At 40.5% G+C, this 18,161-nt stretch overlaps 1 protein-coding gene across 1 annotated transcript; it reads right to left on the bottom strand.

The window, feature by feature from the left end:
* Nucleotides 1-1,991: 1,991 nt before the first annotated feature.
* LOC148368911 (dual specificity protein phosphatase 7-like) lies at nucleotides 1,992-9,632 on the bottom strand. Its single transcript, XM_088330815.1, has 3 exons — nucleotides 8,148-9,632; nucleotides 5,428-5,856; nucleotides 1,992-2,702 (listed from the first exon to the last, which is right to left on the bottom strand). Exons 1-3 carry the CDS (start codon nucleotides 8,566-8,568, stop codon nucleotides 2,392-2,394), a joined length of 1,161 nt encoding a protein of 386 aa, XP_088186941.1. The 5' UTR covers nucleotides 8,569-9,632; the 3' UTR covers nucleotides 1,992-2,391.
* Between the last annotated feature and the right edge of the window lie 8,529 nt (nucleotides 9,633-18,161).

The raw sequence follows: 18,161 nt of genomic DNA, 5'->3' as shown, positions 1-18,161 counted from the left end.
CACTTTGTTGATAACATTCAGGGGGACGAGTGAGTGCTGTTACAGGTATTTTGGTAGAATGGATGGTAGAAAGGAGCAAAAAAATAGTGAGTGTGACTATTAGAGTTTGGCATTTTACTAATCACCTATTGGAATTGGAAGTCAACTGGTTATAAGGGATGCTATAAATAAGCCTTTGTAAGTTATATATTTTTTGTCTTTCAGCTTTTGATGCCCTTTTAGGTGGTGGCTCCGTCTGTGCCCAGGGGCTGTAACCCATCTCAGTGTGGAGAAACTCCCCTCAGGTAATTCCCTCCCATGGTTTCTCTGTGCCCTGTCAATTTGAGCTATCATCATTCCTCAGGTTGTTTGATTAATGTGGTTTGAGGGCAAATGTGTTTGTGGCCATTGAGCCGGGGCTGGAGTTTCATACTGTATGCATGAAAACACTGTGTTAAGTTTGATTTCATCTCCAGAAAATTGAACTTGCCTATGTATTTGCTGTCTGACACGGGAGGCCAACTCAGCATGTCAAAAGTCAAACAATAATGGAACTCAAACAAAGACAAACAGGACAATATTCAAGTAAAAATATATAATATATTTGTTATATAAACTTGTACAAGATATTTTTGACATATTAGTGAAACATAAACTATATGTAAGAAGGGTAGAAATTAGCTCACTGTCCCATCCTTCAATATCTCGAGAAAAGGTCCCCTAGAACAGTTACATATGTATGGCTTTACCAACTAAAATAGCCATTTCATGTACACGAGAAGAGCGCAACACGAAAGATCTGCTTACAAAAATCCCTGAAAAAACTCTTGGTGAGGTAAGAACATTAGTTTAACTTTCACTTCCTATGTGTCAGTCTCACACGTTATCTGAAAGGCCCGAGGCGAAATAGAAGACAGCTAATTATGCACATTACGTTTACATTGAACATTGCGGCAATGGGGGTTGTGCTTTAAGCCACATACAAATCATGGTGAGAATCATTCTGTGTTGGCGTAAGAAATCCTGTTTTATACTTCTGTTGATTATTGTGGGGCTAAAGGATGCCAAGCCTTGGTCCAGTAATCTGATGTAAACTTAAATGACATCAAAGTATGCAATCTTCCTGTTGTTAAAACATGAATAAGAACTTTCTGATTGAAAACATGACCCGGTGGCTTCTGTGGCGGTTGTGTCTATTACACAATAGACCAGCATTTCGCAGAATTCAGAAATTGGAAAGAGATTTAAGGCCAGAAGATTGCAGTACCTTATTTGTCATTTTTCCCAGGTGGCAAAACGTTCTATTAGGGGGGCATCCATGCTATTTTCGGGGAGTGGGTAGAAGACACCCTGAACTGGTTGCCAGCCAGTCGCAGGGCTCACAGAGACAGACAACTTACTCGCTCATTCACAGCTAGGGACAATTCAGACTAGCCACCAAACCTGACAACCATGTTTTCGGAGTGTGGGAGGAAACCAGAGTGCCCGGAGGACACCCACGTAGGCACGAAGAGAACATGCAAACTCTGCAAAGGAAAGATGGTAGCTGGTTTTGAACCCATGTCCTTAAGAGTGTTTGTAAGGTGTACTATTGCTTAATAAGGAGGATTTGCAATCATTAGTAAGGGGAGCAATTGGCAAAAGTTGACAGGTATGAAATCGAGAGACTGTTGATGATACATAAGCACTTACTGTACACTTGAAATTAAAGTTCGTAACTTTAAATGAGTGTACAAAAAAAATGACAGCACAATTTTTAGCCTGTCGTAGTAGTTTACATGAGGGCGGCACAGCGGCTGGGTGTTTAGCGCGCAGCCCCACGGTGTGGAGGTCCATGGTTTCCAGTCTGCAGTCTCCCTGTGTGGAGTTTTCATGTTCTCCCATACCCTGCCGGGCCACTCCCGTATTCAAAAAAAAATGTATGTCAGGTTAAGTGGCCAGTCCAAATGTCCCTAGTTGTGAATGAGCGAGTGAGTTGACTGTCTCTGTGTGCCCTGCGACTGGCTGGCAACAAGTTCAGGGTGTCTCCTGCTAACTGTCTGAAGATAGCTGGGATGGGCTTCAGAACCCCCAGGACCACAGGATAAGCGGCACAGAAAATGGATGGATTGATGGATGGATAGATTGCATGTGCAAACTAAACTAGCTGATGCCGGCAGTAAGCAGTCAAGAGCAGTCTCTGTGACTGCGCAGGAATTGGATAGGTCTACATATAAGGAGCAAGTTTTTTGGGAAATAAAACTCATAACAAAATACTCTTGTTTAGAAGTGCTCGTAAAAAGAAGTACCACTGTGTTAACGTCACATACCTCGTGTTACTCAACAAGGCACCAGAGCCCAACTCAAGTATGGCTTATTTTCTGCAAGGCCCGACAGCAGTCCCGCTTGTTGGCGAGTGAGAACTACCGATGCTCATGCAGAGTCCAACGTGTCCAGCTGAAAGACATTGTGATTGGTCGGTGTGGTGAAGAAAAGCTGCTCATCGCTGGTGGATCGGTTGTCGCATGGGCTGTGCAGCCCCAGCGTCCGCTCAAAGTCCAAAAGCTGGCCCATGAAGTTGAAATTGGGGGAAATGTTTGACTTTTTCCTCTTGACCAAATCGTAGGCGTCGTTGAGCGACAAGTTGAGTCTCTGCATCAAGTAGGCCACGGTGACAGTGACCGAGCGGCTGATGCCGGCCAGACAGTGCACCAGGATGCCGCACTGCTTAGAGCGAGCTTCATCTGCCAGAGGGAAAGAGGATTTTTTTTCCCATTCATCTTTACGACACGAAAAAGTTTAAAACTTACTTTGGGAATTTGTTTACTCCCAACAAACATACCCCAAATATCAGGTGAACTCTAGACTAAAGGTAGGATCCGGCATAAAAAATTTCAGCCCGAGCAGACCCAGGCCCGCCACCAAGCCCGAGCCCGACAAATTAACTTGATCTGCACAAATGAGCCCAAAGCAAACCCAAAGTTTCATATATTATCTGTGAGGACCCGAGAGGGGATGTTAATAATCATAACAAATTAAATCCTGTTTTTTTTTGTTTGGTTTTTTTTGGTAACATAATCCAGGTTACATCTTTTATATTTCACCGTCGGCAAGAGTTTACATAAAAGGACATTTTTTTTCAAGAGTTGTCAGTCATTTTGACAGGTTGAAAAACAGGCCATTAACCACACCAGCAAGACGTTTTAAGAGTTTGGTGTGGCACTTTGACAGAGAGACAAAAAAGAACAATGTAGCGTGGATAATAATCATTAAAAATTAAAAAAAACTAAGGTAGCAAGAGACCTGGACCAACACAAATGTAATGAATACAATCATTATGTTTCGAACATTTTCATATGGCGGACTGGATGAAAAAGTCTGATAGGCCTCATCTGACCCTCTGGCTACAGTAGTGAGCCTGCATTCAGGCGCAGAACACAGAGTGGAAGGGCTATTTCCTTCCTGGTTTTTAACCCAGTGTTTCCCATACCATACAAAAACATTTTTACATTTACTAAAAGTCCTGAACTATTAAACACGTTCCTTTATTTGCGAAAAAAAAAAAAAACTAGTCAATCGCCCAGTTACAACTTCCAGATAAGAAATGTAAGATATTTTTCAAAGGCCGTTGTGTATAGTTAAGTGCATCTTAGTGGTAAAGAAAAAAACTTAACTCAATAAAAAAAAAAAAAAAAAAAGAACATATTGACTTAAATATGCAAAAAACATGAACTAGTACATTAGCATGCATTTTCAAAAATACTTCTATGTTAAGAATTTTGTATTTGTTTTACATACCATGAGGCTAACCTAAAAGGAGTTGACATGATGTTTCACCATCCTGCTGCTTAGGGGACCTTGTGAAAGGCTGGGCAAAATAGTGAGAAGGAAAAATGGCGCGGTTTGCTCACTTTGATTTTTATGTAGTTTGAATTTTTCCGTATACCACTTGTTTTTGGTTGCACTACACAATACAGTGCCATCTGTTGCAGGGTCCCTTTAATATACAAGAAGCTTTTTTTCTAGAAACATATGCACAGTATTAAATATTAGATCAATTAAAAAATATATCACTTAAACGGAGGGCAGCACGGCGGCGCAGTGGTTAGCGCTTGTTCATGTCATGGGAACCTGTCGTGGGTTCAAATCCAGCTCCAGACTTCCTGTGCGGAGTTTGTATGTTCTCCCCGTGCTTGCGTGGGTTTCCACCGGGCACTCCGGTTTCCTCCCACATTCCAAAGACATGCATTTCAGGTGAATTGGCCAGTCCAAATTGTCCCTAGGTGTGATTGAGCGAATGAGTTGTCTGTCCCTGTGTGCCCTGCGATTGGCTGGCAACCAGTTCAGGGTGTCCCCTGCCCACTGCCCGGAGATGACTGGGATGGGCTCCAGCCCCCCCGCGACCCTAATGAGGATAAGCGGTACGGCTAATGAGATGAGATGAGATCACTTAAACGGGAACCTACCAATCAATTTAGTAAGTTAAAATTGATACCCAGCACTACTGTAAAGACACTCCCGACTTACGTACATTTGACTAATGAATTCTGCCAGATACGATAATTTTTTTCGGGATGTGGAAAAATATCTGGAAGCTAGATTTTGTATTGTGTAAACATTTTCCCGAGTCGAGGACAGTACTGCTTCTTTCCGCCGCGTGGCGCTGTGAGAGGTCACCCAGCATCCACACCGAAGAAGAAATCTGGCTTCTACTTCCTGGTTCATGTGTGTACTGTACTGTATAGATAGATAGATAGATAGATAGATAGATAGATAGATAGATAGATAGATAGATAGATAGATAGATAGATAGATAGATACTTTGTTCATCCCCGAAGGGAAATTCACATTTGCTAGCGTGTTAAAAACTTTGACATTTTTATTGTTTAATGTCTCATGCATCCATTCAATATAGTTGGTGTAAAGTGTGAGGAAGAGGTGAGCAGTTTCTTTTGAAGTGAAAGTGGAATAATGTTGATGTGTTTGAGAAAATGGTCGGAACGCTTTTTTTGGGCCACTACACGGAGGAGGACCTCTGGAAGCGCAACTCCCGAAAGTAAGTAAAACCTCACTATATTGATCTTTATGGAGTATATTATTTTATTAAATGTTTTTTTTCCCATAAAAAACAATACAGGTTACTTATACAAGCCTTAAACATACTTATATAAACCATAAAGATACAAAATATAGCACTGAAGCAACTTACGAACAAATTCAACTTACGGACGATTGTCCGAAACCGAACTCGTTCGTAGGTGTGCACTGCCTGTAAATGGCTTTGAATTTAGTGCTTGCCAAGAATCTGACTCCATACACTTTGAACCATTACTACCCAATTTTTTATTGCCACTGACGCATGGTGACATGTTTTACAAATATTTAAAAACAAAAACACCCATCCATTTATTACAAATACAATAAAACGCTTTGCCTGTGTCGTGTTATGAATAACATATGCACACTCACCTATGAATAATATTGCCTCCGGGAAGAACTGGGATAGATTTTGACTCCAATGGTCGGAGATGGGGATCTGTTTATACCTGAAGCGTCCGTCATGTTCGAACATGTTGGGGAGATTGGGTGTGACGTTCAGGATGTACTTGATGTTATACTGGCTTAGCACATCCAGGTTTGTCGAGTCTTTGGCACAGCCCAGGTAGAGATAAGGAAGGATCTGAACCGGGAAGGCAGGTTGATTGTTGGGTAGAGGGCTTTCTTCCGGTTCGGTGGCGCTGCCAGGTTCACGGTCAGATTCCCCGTCTGAACAGTCGGAACTGATCCGCAGATTGCCGAAGCCCAGAAAGGAGAGCGGGGGCGAGGAGCTAGGACAAGAGCTGTCGAGGAGCGTTTCACAGTGCTCTGGGTATTCCGTGTGGAATTTTACAAAGCCACCTAGAGTAGAGCAAACATGATACACATTAGAAAAATCAGCTTCCTGCTTTGAGAATCATAAAAAGTCAGTGGAGTGAAGTAGGGGCTGCACGATCAACCAAAATGGAATTAATATCACGATGTAACGCAGTGGGATTGTGTAACCGTGAAACACTCAAGTAGCCGGGCGCGCAACTGGCCACCAATACGAACGCGACAGCCCGTAGCTTTACCAGCTCGTGACATTGAAAATGAATTGATCAATTAAATCGGACTCGAGGGAAGTCCAAAGACCGCAAAGAAAAGCTGATCACCAGCGGGTGCTGCCTGGATTTTTTATTGATTCTGGATATTGACCAAGGCGTACACCAAGGGCCTCAAACGCATCGGGGGGGTCCCCCGAGGACACTAAATATAAATAAATTTACTACATTTTGTTTAAGATAAATTATCAATGTAACCTTGAAAAAAAAAGTAAAGGAAACCAAGATCAGGTGCTTGTAGCCCAACAAAAAAGTGCTAACGTTCTAACCATGTATTTTCGTGTTTTGAGCAAAAATAAAACTTTTCACATGGCAGATAGGATGTGTTTCTTTACTTAACATTCCACCTCAGTGGAAATGTTTAAATCTAAGTTTAAAACTCACTTCTACTCCATAGCATATGAATAACCTACTCTTCTCGTCGGCTGAAAAATAGTCTGTGTAATATAGTGTAATAATCTGTGAAGCCCTTTGAGACTCTTCGTGATTTAGGGCTATACAAATAAAAATGACTTGACTTGACATGGCAGATAGGATGTGTTTCTTTACTTCACATTAAAATTGCACCAAAAGAACATTAAGAACTTTAATATTGTTTAAAAACACAAAGTGTTCACTAACCCTAACCCTAAATTTCCACATCATTCTGGGACTACTTGTCATCCCTCTCTGTTTCTCTAGTGTCAGTAATTCAAGTTATGAGACATAATGTGAGTCCATTATGTATATGTAATTGTAAGATACATTTGAATGAGTGCATGAAGTGAATGAATGGATGGATGCTTAGAAGGATGCTTGAAATGCGTCCGGGCATTAAATTGCATTCATCATTTCATTTCATGTTTTTTCATTTCTTCATAATTGTTTGTTGATGTTTTCTCGTTGCACTTGAATCACATGGCCGTTTCCGTTTTGCAACGTTATTGGTCCTATACCGTAAAATTCGGACTATAATGCGCACCTGATTATAAGCCGCACCCAGTACATTAAAAAAAAAAATAAATAAATAAATAAATAAATAAATAAATAAATAAATAAAATAAAACTTTTGTGCGCACATAAGCCGCACATGACAATAAGCCGCATGTTCATACATTGGTTAGTGGTGTGCCGCAAAATTTTTCCAATGTAAAAAACATGCCCTGCCTCAAAAACAGGTTGAAAAACACTGCTATAGCTTGTGAATGACCTATAGTTCACGTTGACAATATCTGTGTATTATTTGTTATTGCAGCCTGGTTATCCTGGAAGAGGAATTATGTCATGTGCGGTCCCTCCTCAAGGTTTCTTCATTTACCTCATGTTGAGGTTTTGAGTTTTTCCTTGCCCTCATGTAGGTTTTAGATCAGGGGATGGCGTATTAATAGTCTGTAGTTTGCAATAATCTGTGGTCTGTGCAGCACTTTGGGACTCTTTGTGATAAAGGGCTATACAAACAAACATGACTTGACTTAAAACTTTCACACTTTAAAATTAAAGTAGTGTGTTCAACATAAAAATGCTCTGAACGAAATTGTAATGCTGCAAAATAATCCTTATTTTCACAATGTTTTGAATCCTGAATACAAAACGCGGTTTCGTTTATTCCGTTACTCTCCAAGCCTGCCTATAATAAGGGTGCACTTTCACATTTCTCTTAAAATTAAGTACCTACTGACTGTAACTAATTATTTTATTTTCTCACAGTAACGCCCCTGGGCGTCGTACACGAGTAAATCCAGTTGGCTTGACAGGCCATTCATGAAACGCACGCCTGCTCCAGTACAGCAAAACACAGCGTAGCCATTTTGGAATTTTAATTGAGATTCTAAGCGGCACACTAAGAACTTTGCATCCTAGAAACAAGCACACTTTTGACTTGCTTGAAAGGTTCCACAAACTATAATTATATATAAAAAATGATAGTCATGTTTTAAAAAGTATTTAAATGTTGACACATGACAATAGAGATATCACCTTAACGACACTTTTACTACTGTTGGTGGATTTCAGTGACACGAAGCGTCAAGTAGAGTAAGCGACATTATATAAACTTTTTCCAAGTCTCACCTTCCAAATAGTGCGCTTTGCAGCCGTCTTCTCGCAGTTTTTGAAGAAGCAAAGCCAAAACAGACGACGAAGTCCCTCCGTCCGACCAGTTCGCCGTGCTCTCGTCATACACGACCACCGTGTCCGTTAGACATCTCCGCACGAATTTCTCTTTGTCTTCGTGGTTGGGAATAATGGTCCGAACGGGGATGTTGCCCTTCTTGAACCTTCGCAGCATCAAACCCGGGACGGCCACGCTGATGGCGCCCTCGATGTGCGAAGACTCGTACAGTTCGTGAGCGCGGCAGTCAAGCAGAAGCACCGAAGAGGCGCCTGATTCTAACTCGACTTGCAGCCATTCCACGCTTTTGGCACCCGCCACCGCGTGAGACATAACGCGCTGGGTTTGCTTTCTACATGATCCTAAAACACTCAAGTCCATGGTGCTCCATCTTACCCGCCAATTGAGAGCGCAGAAGCCGTGCAGAGGATTCGGGTTACGCCGAGAGCTTTCCCCTTTTTCTGCTTTGCTCTTCCCATTAAGCGAGAGTCAAATCAGCCTCCTTTTGCAAGAACCGATGGCTTTATCCACTCTGCAATGTCGAGAAGTTTGTTTTTAAAACAGCAAAACTGTCAACTTCAGCTCCTACTCTTCGTGCCGCTCTGCTTTTGTCATTCCTATGCATGAAAGTAGCTCGGCGAGGGAGGGAGGAGTTTGCGCTCCATAACTTAAAGTCGTAGTAAGAAAGTTATTTATCAATCACGAGTAGTTTAGGCATGGACGGAGAGGTGTTATGCGGAAAGGTCCTACCTTGCCTATGCGTAGTGCGCATGCGCACAAGACTGATTACGGCATCCCACGGAGAGTACTTCAAGTCAAGTCAAATGTATTTATATAGCCCTTAATCACAAACAAATGTCTCAAAGGACTGCACAGGTTTACAATCACACAATTACCTGATCTTAAACCAACATGCCGGCAAGGAACAACTCAAAACCTCAGCGTGAGGAAAAAGAGAAACCTTGAGAAGGGACCTCACAAGTGGTAATCCTCCTTTCAGGATGACCAGCGTGAATTACATTTAGCATTACAGTACACAAACATAGTAAACACTAGGTAACATGTTTAAAATTTGTCCGGAAAGTGCACGACAGCAGCGACGCCCCCAGCCTGTAAACTAGTCCAGAAAGTCTATGACGGCCACGACGCAGCTTCCCATCTCTGCCAGCTGGTCCATGCAGGCGTTCACATGCTTCAGGTCAAACACTGGTCCGCTGATTCTTCTCAAATCGTCCTTCTCTTTCGTGTCACCCACCAGGCAGGCAGTCGGAAAAAGACAGGACAATACAGAATATGAGGTGGGCATCAATCATAAGCTTTGGAATAGAAGTGTGTCTTAAGCCTTGATTTAAAAATTTCCATTGAGGTTGCAGATCTTATCTCCGGAGGCAGGGCATTCCATAGCACCGGGGCCCGGATGGAGAACGCTCTCAAACCTGCAGACTTCTTGGCCCTCACAGTCACAAGTAGACCGGCATTTTCCGAGCGCAGACTCCGTGCAGAAACTTAGGGGGAAATCATATCAGAGAGATAAGAGGGTGCAAGTCAATGCAAACAGTTGTATGTTAATAAGAGAACCTTAAAGTCACATCTTAAGTGGACTGGGAGCCAGTGCAAGTTGGCCAATACAGGAGTAATATGCTCAAACGTTTTGGTCTTAGTCAAAAGTCTAGCTGCTGCATTCTGAACCAGCTGCAAACTTTTGATGCTAGACATCGGGAGACCAGAAAGCAATACATTACAGTAATCAAGCCGAGAAGTAATAAACGCATGAATTAAAACCTCTGCATCTGATTGGGACAGCATCGAACGAATCTTAGCAATATTACGGAGGTGGTAGAAAGCTATTCTAGTAATATTTTTCATGTGTGACTGAAACGACAGATTAGGATCAAATATAACACCTAGATTTTTGACCGAGTCACTATGGGTGATATTACATTTGTCTAAGTTCAGGGTAGTGTTTGAAAACAACTAACGACAGTGAGCTGGACCAATAATCAACATTTCATTTTTTTCTGGGTTAAGGCGCAAAAAATTAAGTGACATCCATCTTTAAATCTCAGTAAGTCAAGCCTCCAGATTTCTACAACGTAACTGTCCAGTTGTCTCCAGTGGCACATACAGTTGAGGGTCATTTGCATAGCAATGGAAATTAATATTATACTTGCGGATAATGTCACCAAGCGGGATCATATAAATACTAAAAAGAAGGGGGCCAAGTACAGAGCCCTGTGGAACACCACAGGGGACATTAGATTGTTTAGAGGTCAGATTGCCATAGTTAACACATTGCATCCTGTCTGACAGGTACTACCTAAACCATGAGAGTACAGTTCCTGAGATACCAATGCATTCCAGACGAACAAGTAAGATGTTGTGGTCGACAGTATCAAAAGCAGCACTGAGATCCAGCAGCAATAACATTGATGAGGCACTGGAAACTATTGCTAAAAGGAGATCATTGGTTACTTTAGCCAGGGCTGTCTCAGTAGAGTGATTTGCCCTAAATGCTGACTGGACAGTTTCAAAGAGGTTAGTACTTACCATTTTCGTTTTGATTTACTCTTACTTGACTCTTTCGCTGCTTCAAAATACTCTTTTATGAGGTAGCTGTTAAGCCTGAAGTGTTTTTCTGTGGTAGCTTTTTAGATTTTATATACCTGTCAACCTCCATGGCTCCATGCCCTTACAAATTGTCGTATTTTCCCTTACAAAATGCAAAAACATCTTACACCATATTTTTTTTCAAACGTGTTCATTTATTTAGTTTAACATGTTATATTGTACATGTGTTTCGTTATATCATATATATTGTTAATTCACATTTTTCTGTTAGATACTGTGTTGCTCGACATGAATGAGGTTTTTTATTAAAAAAAAGTTCAAAAATTAAGTCGCCTGGACGTTCACTGTAGAAGGAAAAAATACATGCAAATATAATTAAGTAGAATAATACATTTTCTTATTGAAATTATTAAATCATTTTCTCCATTAAATTATTGTTGGTAATATACTGATTAAAGGGATAACCACAAACCTGTCTTTTTTCATTTTCTCCTTTTATACTTCCTTTTTTCTTAACTTCTGCATACAACCATAATAATTCGTACTATAATGCATCAAAGCAAGTGAGCCGTTTGAGAGCTGGCTCTCTTTAATGAGTTCAGCCGAAAAAGCCGGTTCTCTAAAAAGAGACGGATTTCCTTTCACTACATAACTACCACATGAAATCCGAGGCGGCAGATGCATGCGCACAGTAGCATCAAACCGCTCGCTTCGTTTGCAACGAAAAAAAAAAACGATACCGAGATAGAGGCTACCACGGCGAACACGTTTGACTTGATTGATTTGCCGTTTCGTGATAGTCGGTGTATACCGGATGGTACCCATAATTGAGTAATTTGCGTTTTTCCTTACAGATTTTCTTGTACGTCGTACACGTATTAAAATGCATAATAAACGTACTTTGTACGGCAAAAACGTACAGGTTGACAGGTACGCTGATTACGGTTTTCTATGGAGAGCACTTAACATTTTCGTTTTGATTAACCTTTACTTGACTCTTTCGCTGCTTCAAAATACTCTCTTATGAGGTAGCTGTTTTTCTGTGGTAGCTTTTTAGCATTCAGTCATACTTTCAAATTGACTTATTTATTTATTTTTATCTGTATTTCTACAGCACCTTATGTTCTCCGTATTATTATTTTTTTACTTTTCCGTGCCAATTTGGTTTGTATTTGCAATGTTTAATTAAAATCATTCAACGCAAAAAAAAAACCCAACACTTTTTTAGCATAGTGTTTGTTGACTACAGTAATAACGGAATGTATGTATGCATTCCAATTCCGTTATATGTCATGAGTAATAGTTATGTCAACAATAATTTCAGTGTTGCTAGTTTTACTCCTCTTTATAATCTACCTACTCTACCTATGCCAAATTTCCAGAAATTCAATATTTCCTTTCACTGCTTTGAGGATGACAACCAACTTTACCTTTCCTGCAAACCCAACTCCACATTCCTACCACCCGACCTCAACTTCTGCCTTTCTGAAAAAAAAAAAAATCATGGTTCACCGTCTACTTCCTTCAACTAAACAGCAATAAAATTGAACTACTTTTCATCTGTACCAAATCCACCCTATCTAAAGTTGACTTGCTCATCCCCTGAGATCCGATCTGCAACCTCAGTGGAACTGTTTAAATCTAGGCTTAAAACACACTTCTATACTATAGCATATGAATAACCTATATCTTATGTTGACAATATCGGTTTATTATTTGTTATTGCAACATCCATTGCAGCCTTGTCATTCCAGAAGGGGGATTACCTCATGTGCGGTCCCTTCTCAAAGTTTCTTAATTTTCCTAATGTTGAGGTTTTTGAGTTTTTCCTTGCCCTCATGTAGGTTTTAGATCAGGGGATGGTGTAATAATAGTCTGTAGTTTGCAATAATCTGTGGTCTGTGCAGCCCTTTGAGACTCTTTGTGATTAAGGGTTATACAAATAAACACGACTTGACTCCTCTCTTTCCGGTGACAATTCCTCAGTTTTGCCCTCCCCTCTGGTCAATAGTCTAAGTGTAATATTTTGCGAACACTTATATAGAAACTCTTGTTAGTGGTGTGCTTTAAAAGTTGAAAGTAGAATATTTTCTCTATCAAGTATGTGTTAACAATGTCTAAGTTAAAAGAAGCCTTATGATTTTTTTTCTACTGCACCTATCTGATGTTAACACCTGCGCTCAACTCAAATTCAATGCCAAACATGATTTTTTTCTTGTGAATAAATGTGTTATGCATGGAAACAATTTGTTACCATCCATAATTATAATCTGTAGATCAGGATACTAAAGTAAGCTGAATGATAAAACATATGGAAAAACTATAGTAAGCTTCAAATTTTAAGATGACATTCTTTTACTGTTTTGGGCCGCCTGAGAACAGAAAGTCTTGACCCAGCCCCAGTGCCAATTAAAGTTAGACATCCCTGCTTTAAGTGATACACTGGTTAAAGTATAAACTAAATCCATTTATTTAATTCTAAATATTTTTAGTGATACATTTGAAAATTTGAAAAGCACGGTGTGTACTATTTGTCTACTAGATGTCAATGTATTGTGTCATGCAACCAAAAACGTAGACTGAAAGAGACCAAACTGCACCATTTTCTTCTTATTTTCTTTAGTGAATGAAGTTTTATTCAACACTAGGAGGCGCTAAATAATACAGATAGTCACTCCAACATGTGCAAGTGTTTCTGGCATCATGAGAAAAACAGTGTGATAATGAGATAAGCTAAAATGACTTTTCATATGTCATCTGTACCTCTGATGGTCTAGTTGTAAAGTGTTGGTGCCCTCACTGCCACGACCTGGGCTCGAATCCCATTCAGCTTTAACTTTATTGTCAAATAAGCTCTATGCACAACATAGAATCCAGAATAAATTGCTTCCTCTTCTCTGTGTTCAAACATGCAATAGATACGGCACAATACAGATAACCAATAGCAGCAAGATTTAAGGACAAATAGCAGCAAGTGCGTTTTTGAGTCTCTTTTAATTAAGTAACATAAAATCATTGCATACAATGTATTGCAATTTGGGTCAGCGATGATTATCGATTGATCATTCTTTGCTCCAATATGGAAGTATAATATACAGTAAAACCTTGTCTAGTAATGCACACCTATAAATACTGTACACCTTTCCAATCTTATCCACTGTATACTACAGTATATTATTAGGTGCGCCTTATACTCCTGAAAATATGGTAATGAGAAAGAGCTGAACTTCAGTCTATATAACCGGTAGGTTTAATACATTCCTATAATATATTGGAATGTGCTGCATATGTCAAATTCAGTATCAAATGAACAGCCACCTTAAACGAAAGGGAACAATGTTAATCAATTTGAACATTTAATATACTGTCATGCTAACATTTTTTCTTTTATTGTGCTATGTTGGTTAACATTCACATGGTTATCTAAATATTCATACGATTGTGTAATGGGGCTCGTTGGTAAATGGGCATGAGAGATAAGGCAGGGGGCGGTGAGATGCGTGCAGAAGGAAGAAGAGCATGCTGCTCATCTGCTTCCACACGTGAGCGGGGGTGAGGGGGAGCAGATGTGCAGAGTATAAGGATTAACACAGAAAGAGAAGAGAGGCTAAACCTGCACATCACCATTTTAACAATTGCACACTTATCTTGCAACGAGAAAAATTGCTTTTCACATACCAGTGGTGCTTAGTTTGCATCCACTTCAAACACCTTCTCTCCATGTGATGCCTGTTGCTCTGCTTACTCGCCCCCTTAATGGCTGCTCGAGTAGAACTCACAGAAAGCTAATATGATGCCACCCCCCCAAAAAAACATGCATTAAAGGTATTTCTGAACAGAATCTTTCATTTCTAATTCGGCCCGGAACGTGTAGTGTTTCTCCCCCACAATCATGACATAATTGAAGGAGCATAACTCTTTCAAAATGGTGAATCCAATTTGGACAACATGTGAGGCTAGTTCTGAAACAAATTGTAGAGAACAGGGATTTCATATCACTCATCTCTGCTTGGAGGTAGGCGATTGTGGCTTTTCGTTTGTTGCGTTTAGAATGATTATGTCCAGCTAGCTCCCCGTTAGCGTTGGGGCAGCCGAGGGTTTTCCTGTTTCGCCTTCTCGCGGTTGGCTGCCCACCGTGTGTTGGATGGCTGGCCAACCTAGTATTAGCGCCGGTTTTGCAGTTTCCCTTGGTCTATGCCCGTTTTTCGCTGTTCCCATTTATCTTTGATGGTTCCTGGTTGGCCTAGTTGGTCATTGCTTATTTTTGTCTGGCCAGCCTTGCATTTTTCCCCGGAGGCTGCGACCGCCTTTTGATGATCGGTCCAGGTTAGCCCTCACCTTGCCGTTTCTATGTTGTTGTTTTTTTGCTAGTTAGCCTCTTTTAAGTTGCTTGCCTTTGGTTGTACCATTACTGCTTCCATCTACAACACAAGACTTCCACAAAAACAACAAAAAACTTAAAACACTCGTAACCCCTTCCACTAATTAACATGTAAAACAAAATGGCGACTGGCTTGCTAGGGTAATGGTGTATCTCCAATGAGGTCACAGCTCAAGATGACGAAGACAAGGCATTCAGTATTCAAAATGCATTATTCCAGAAATTAATTGGAATATACCAATGAAATATATGTACATTTTATGACAAACATGTACTATTTCCTTGCATTTTGCAATGTTTTAGAACTCAGGAATACATTTAAAGCGTCGCCATTCAGAGAGAATATGAACTCTAATAATAAACAATGAAAAAAAAAAGCATACTTTGGGGCTTTTGTGAGTGATAAAAGAATATCCCTGTCAATCACACATCCCATGTTACCTGTGCCATTATTGCATAACATGTACATTTCTACATGAGTATACTCATAGTTCATTTAAAATTAAAGCATCGCATGATAGCAATGGTCACCTGTCCGCTTCACTTCCACTTGCAGTTTGGTTACATAACTCTCTCCAAAACGTGACCGCATGATAATTCAAGTGAGAAAGGGAGCGGAGGCGTCTTTAGTTCACAGTAGTCCAGGTTTTTGCATGTCAAGTTGTGCACGTAAGTACTTTCGTGCAAAGCCCCCATTGCCAGCCCAGCACTCATGTCATGTGCACATGCACTGGAGATTGTGATTACTCCAAACATTGCCCACTTGGAAACAACAAGTGAAGCCAGGCCAGCACTGCAGCCTATGTCTTTTTTTAACACTCCTTCTGTGGCTAAATGCATATAATTACTACTTGATATTACCGTCAGCCAACAAGGATTTAAAATGTTCTTAATTTCACGAGTGCTTCATTAGTGTCGTTTTAGGCATGTTTCCTCCTCTTTATAGTTTTTGTCATTTTGGCATGCTTGTAAAGTTTTTCCAAGTCACAATAATATATTACAGCTCCGTCACCCCTTTGGTCAGATCAGTTCCAGGTTTCCGCATCACCCAATCAGTTCGAAGCATTCTAGAAAATGTTTTGCTTCTCCAGGGCGAATTATGGTTCTATTTTAATATATGAAGAATACCCTGGAGTTATGAACATATATCAATCTAGCTCTCGCAATGTTGGTGATAATTTCCAAATTCTGGGTAATACTAAAGTAAGATAACTCAATACATTTACTTGGAATCATATTTTATTTTTAAGTCAGAGGGTTTGTGAAAGTCATGTCCGGATTTTAGAGGATTTCTTAATATCCTGTATTTACTCCTCGAAGACAAATGATTGTTACATGACTTGACAATATACTGTAATTATGTACAGATAATTTTTCATTACGCTACTTCATTCTTGAGAAAATATAACAACACATTTGCTACTTCATACTTTTTAAAGCAGGACAAACCTTTTAAGTCGCGTTGGCTGCATTGGATTGGGATATTTGGCAAAGGGGTTGTGCAGGGAGGAAAAAAAAATATTGATTTGATATTTTGTACCTGCTGAGAAATGTTTGGGGACCATGGCCAACCCAATTGCCCAAACACCCAAACAACCTCAGCACCCAAGTTGGTCATGCTTCTTCCAGCACCTGTCCATGCAACCTTATTTCTAACGCCATGCCCATTCAATCACGTGAACACTTCATCACCTTACTCTTCCCAACATTCACACATAACTTACGCCTATAACACACTTTTCCAAACTCCATTACCAACCTTCTCAATATTTCAGCCACAAGCGCTGTGTCATCTGCAAACAACAACTGACTTACCTGCCACACCGTTGCACTGTTATCCATCATCGCTACACCTCTGCCAAATACTCTTGCATTCACCGCTCTCACCACACCATCCATGTGCACATTAAAGAGCCATGGTGACATTACACACCCCTGTCTCACACGAGTCAACACAGGGAACCACTCACTTGTCTCACTCCCTACTCTTACACATGCTCTGCTGTTCACATAATAACCCTTCAATGCTTCCAATAACTTTCCACCCACTCCATACATTACCATAACCTGCCACAACGCCTCTCTATCGACCCAGTCGCCTTTTCCAAATCCATGAAAGACAAACATCCTTGCGTTTTGCAAAATATTACTCACACACCTAATCCACACATCCTCTTCCTTTCCTGAAACCACTCTGCTCCTCCATCACCACCTCATCCATTTTTTCTCTCACTCTCTTAATCAAGACTCTTCCATACAACTTACCCGGCACGGACAACAGACTGATACCTCTCGAATTGCTACATTCATACTTATCACCTTTACCCTTATACATTGGCACCACACATGCACTACACCAATCAACAGAAACCACACAACTTAAAACGCATACATTCAACAAGCGTACTAACCAGTCAATCATAGCCGTGCCAGCTTTTTTAAGCATTTAGCAGTACAACCATTCAACCCAGGCGCCTTCCCCTCTTTCATTTCTTTCACTGCCTCTAGCACCTCCCATGTTTCCACAGGCTTCATATTTAAATCACCCAACACGGGCATTCTCCCCATACCACCGATCGTCCTGACTCTCACTTCTCTCCTATCCTCCACATTTCGCAACTCCTCAAAATACTATGCCCATCTCGTCCTGACTACACTACCACTAACCAGCAATCTACGTCCCTATCTTTAATTTCAAGCCGAAATGTGCGATATGCTATCACCATGCAAAAAGAAAGGGAACAAACTGTGATGAGACCAGAATTTATACACCTGTGAATAGAAGATTAGGTGCTTGATGCACAACACATGTCAATCGTGAGTGACGAAACTGAGCGTTTTATATTTACATAGTGGCAGTGGCCTCCTACCTGACCACTTGATTATTTGTTTTACTCGTAAGCCAAGAAATAACACAATCATCTGCATACAATAAAGCAAGACTTATTATTATACCACATTTAGTCTCTTACCAACAAGCGGTTTAATCCAATTTACTATTAAATCAAGCAAACGATACACGCAG

The sequence above is a fragment of the Urocampus carinirostris genome, chromosome 3 (genome assembly GCF_059441175.1).
Source record: "Urocampus carinirostris isolate Australia breed hairy pipefish chromosome 3, RoL_Ucar_1.0, whole genome shotgun sequence".
NCBI classification, from domain to species: Eukaryota; Metazoa; Chordata; class Actinopteri; order Syngnathiformes; family Syngnathidae; genus Urocampus; species Urocampus carinirostris.
This window is presented reverse-complemented; position numbering and strand designations above follow the sequence as displayed.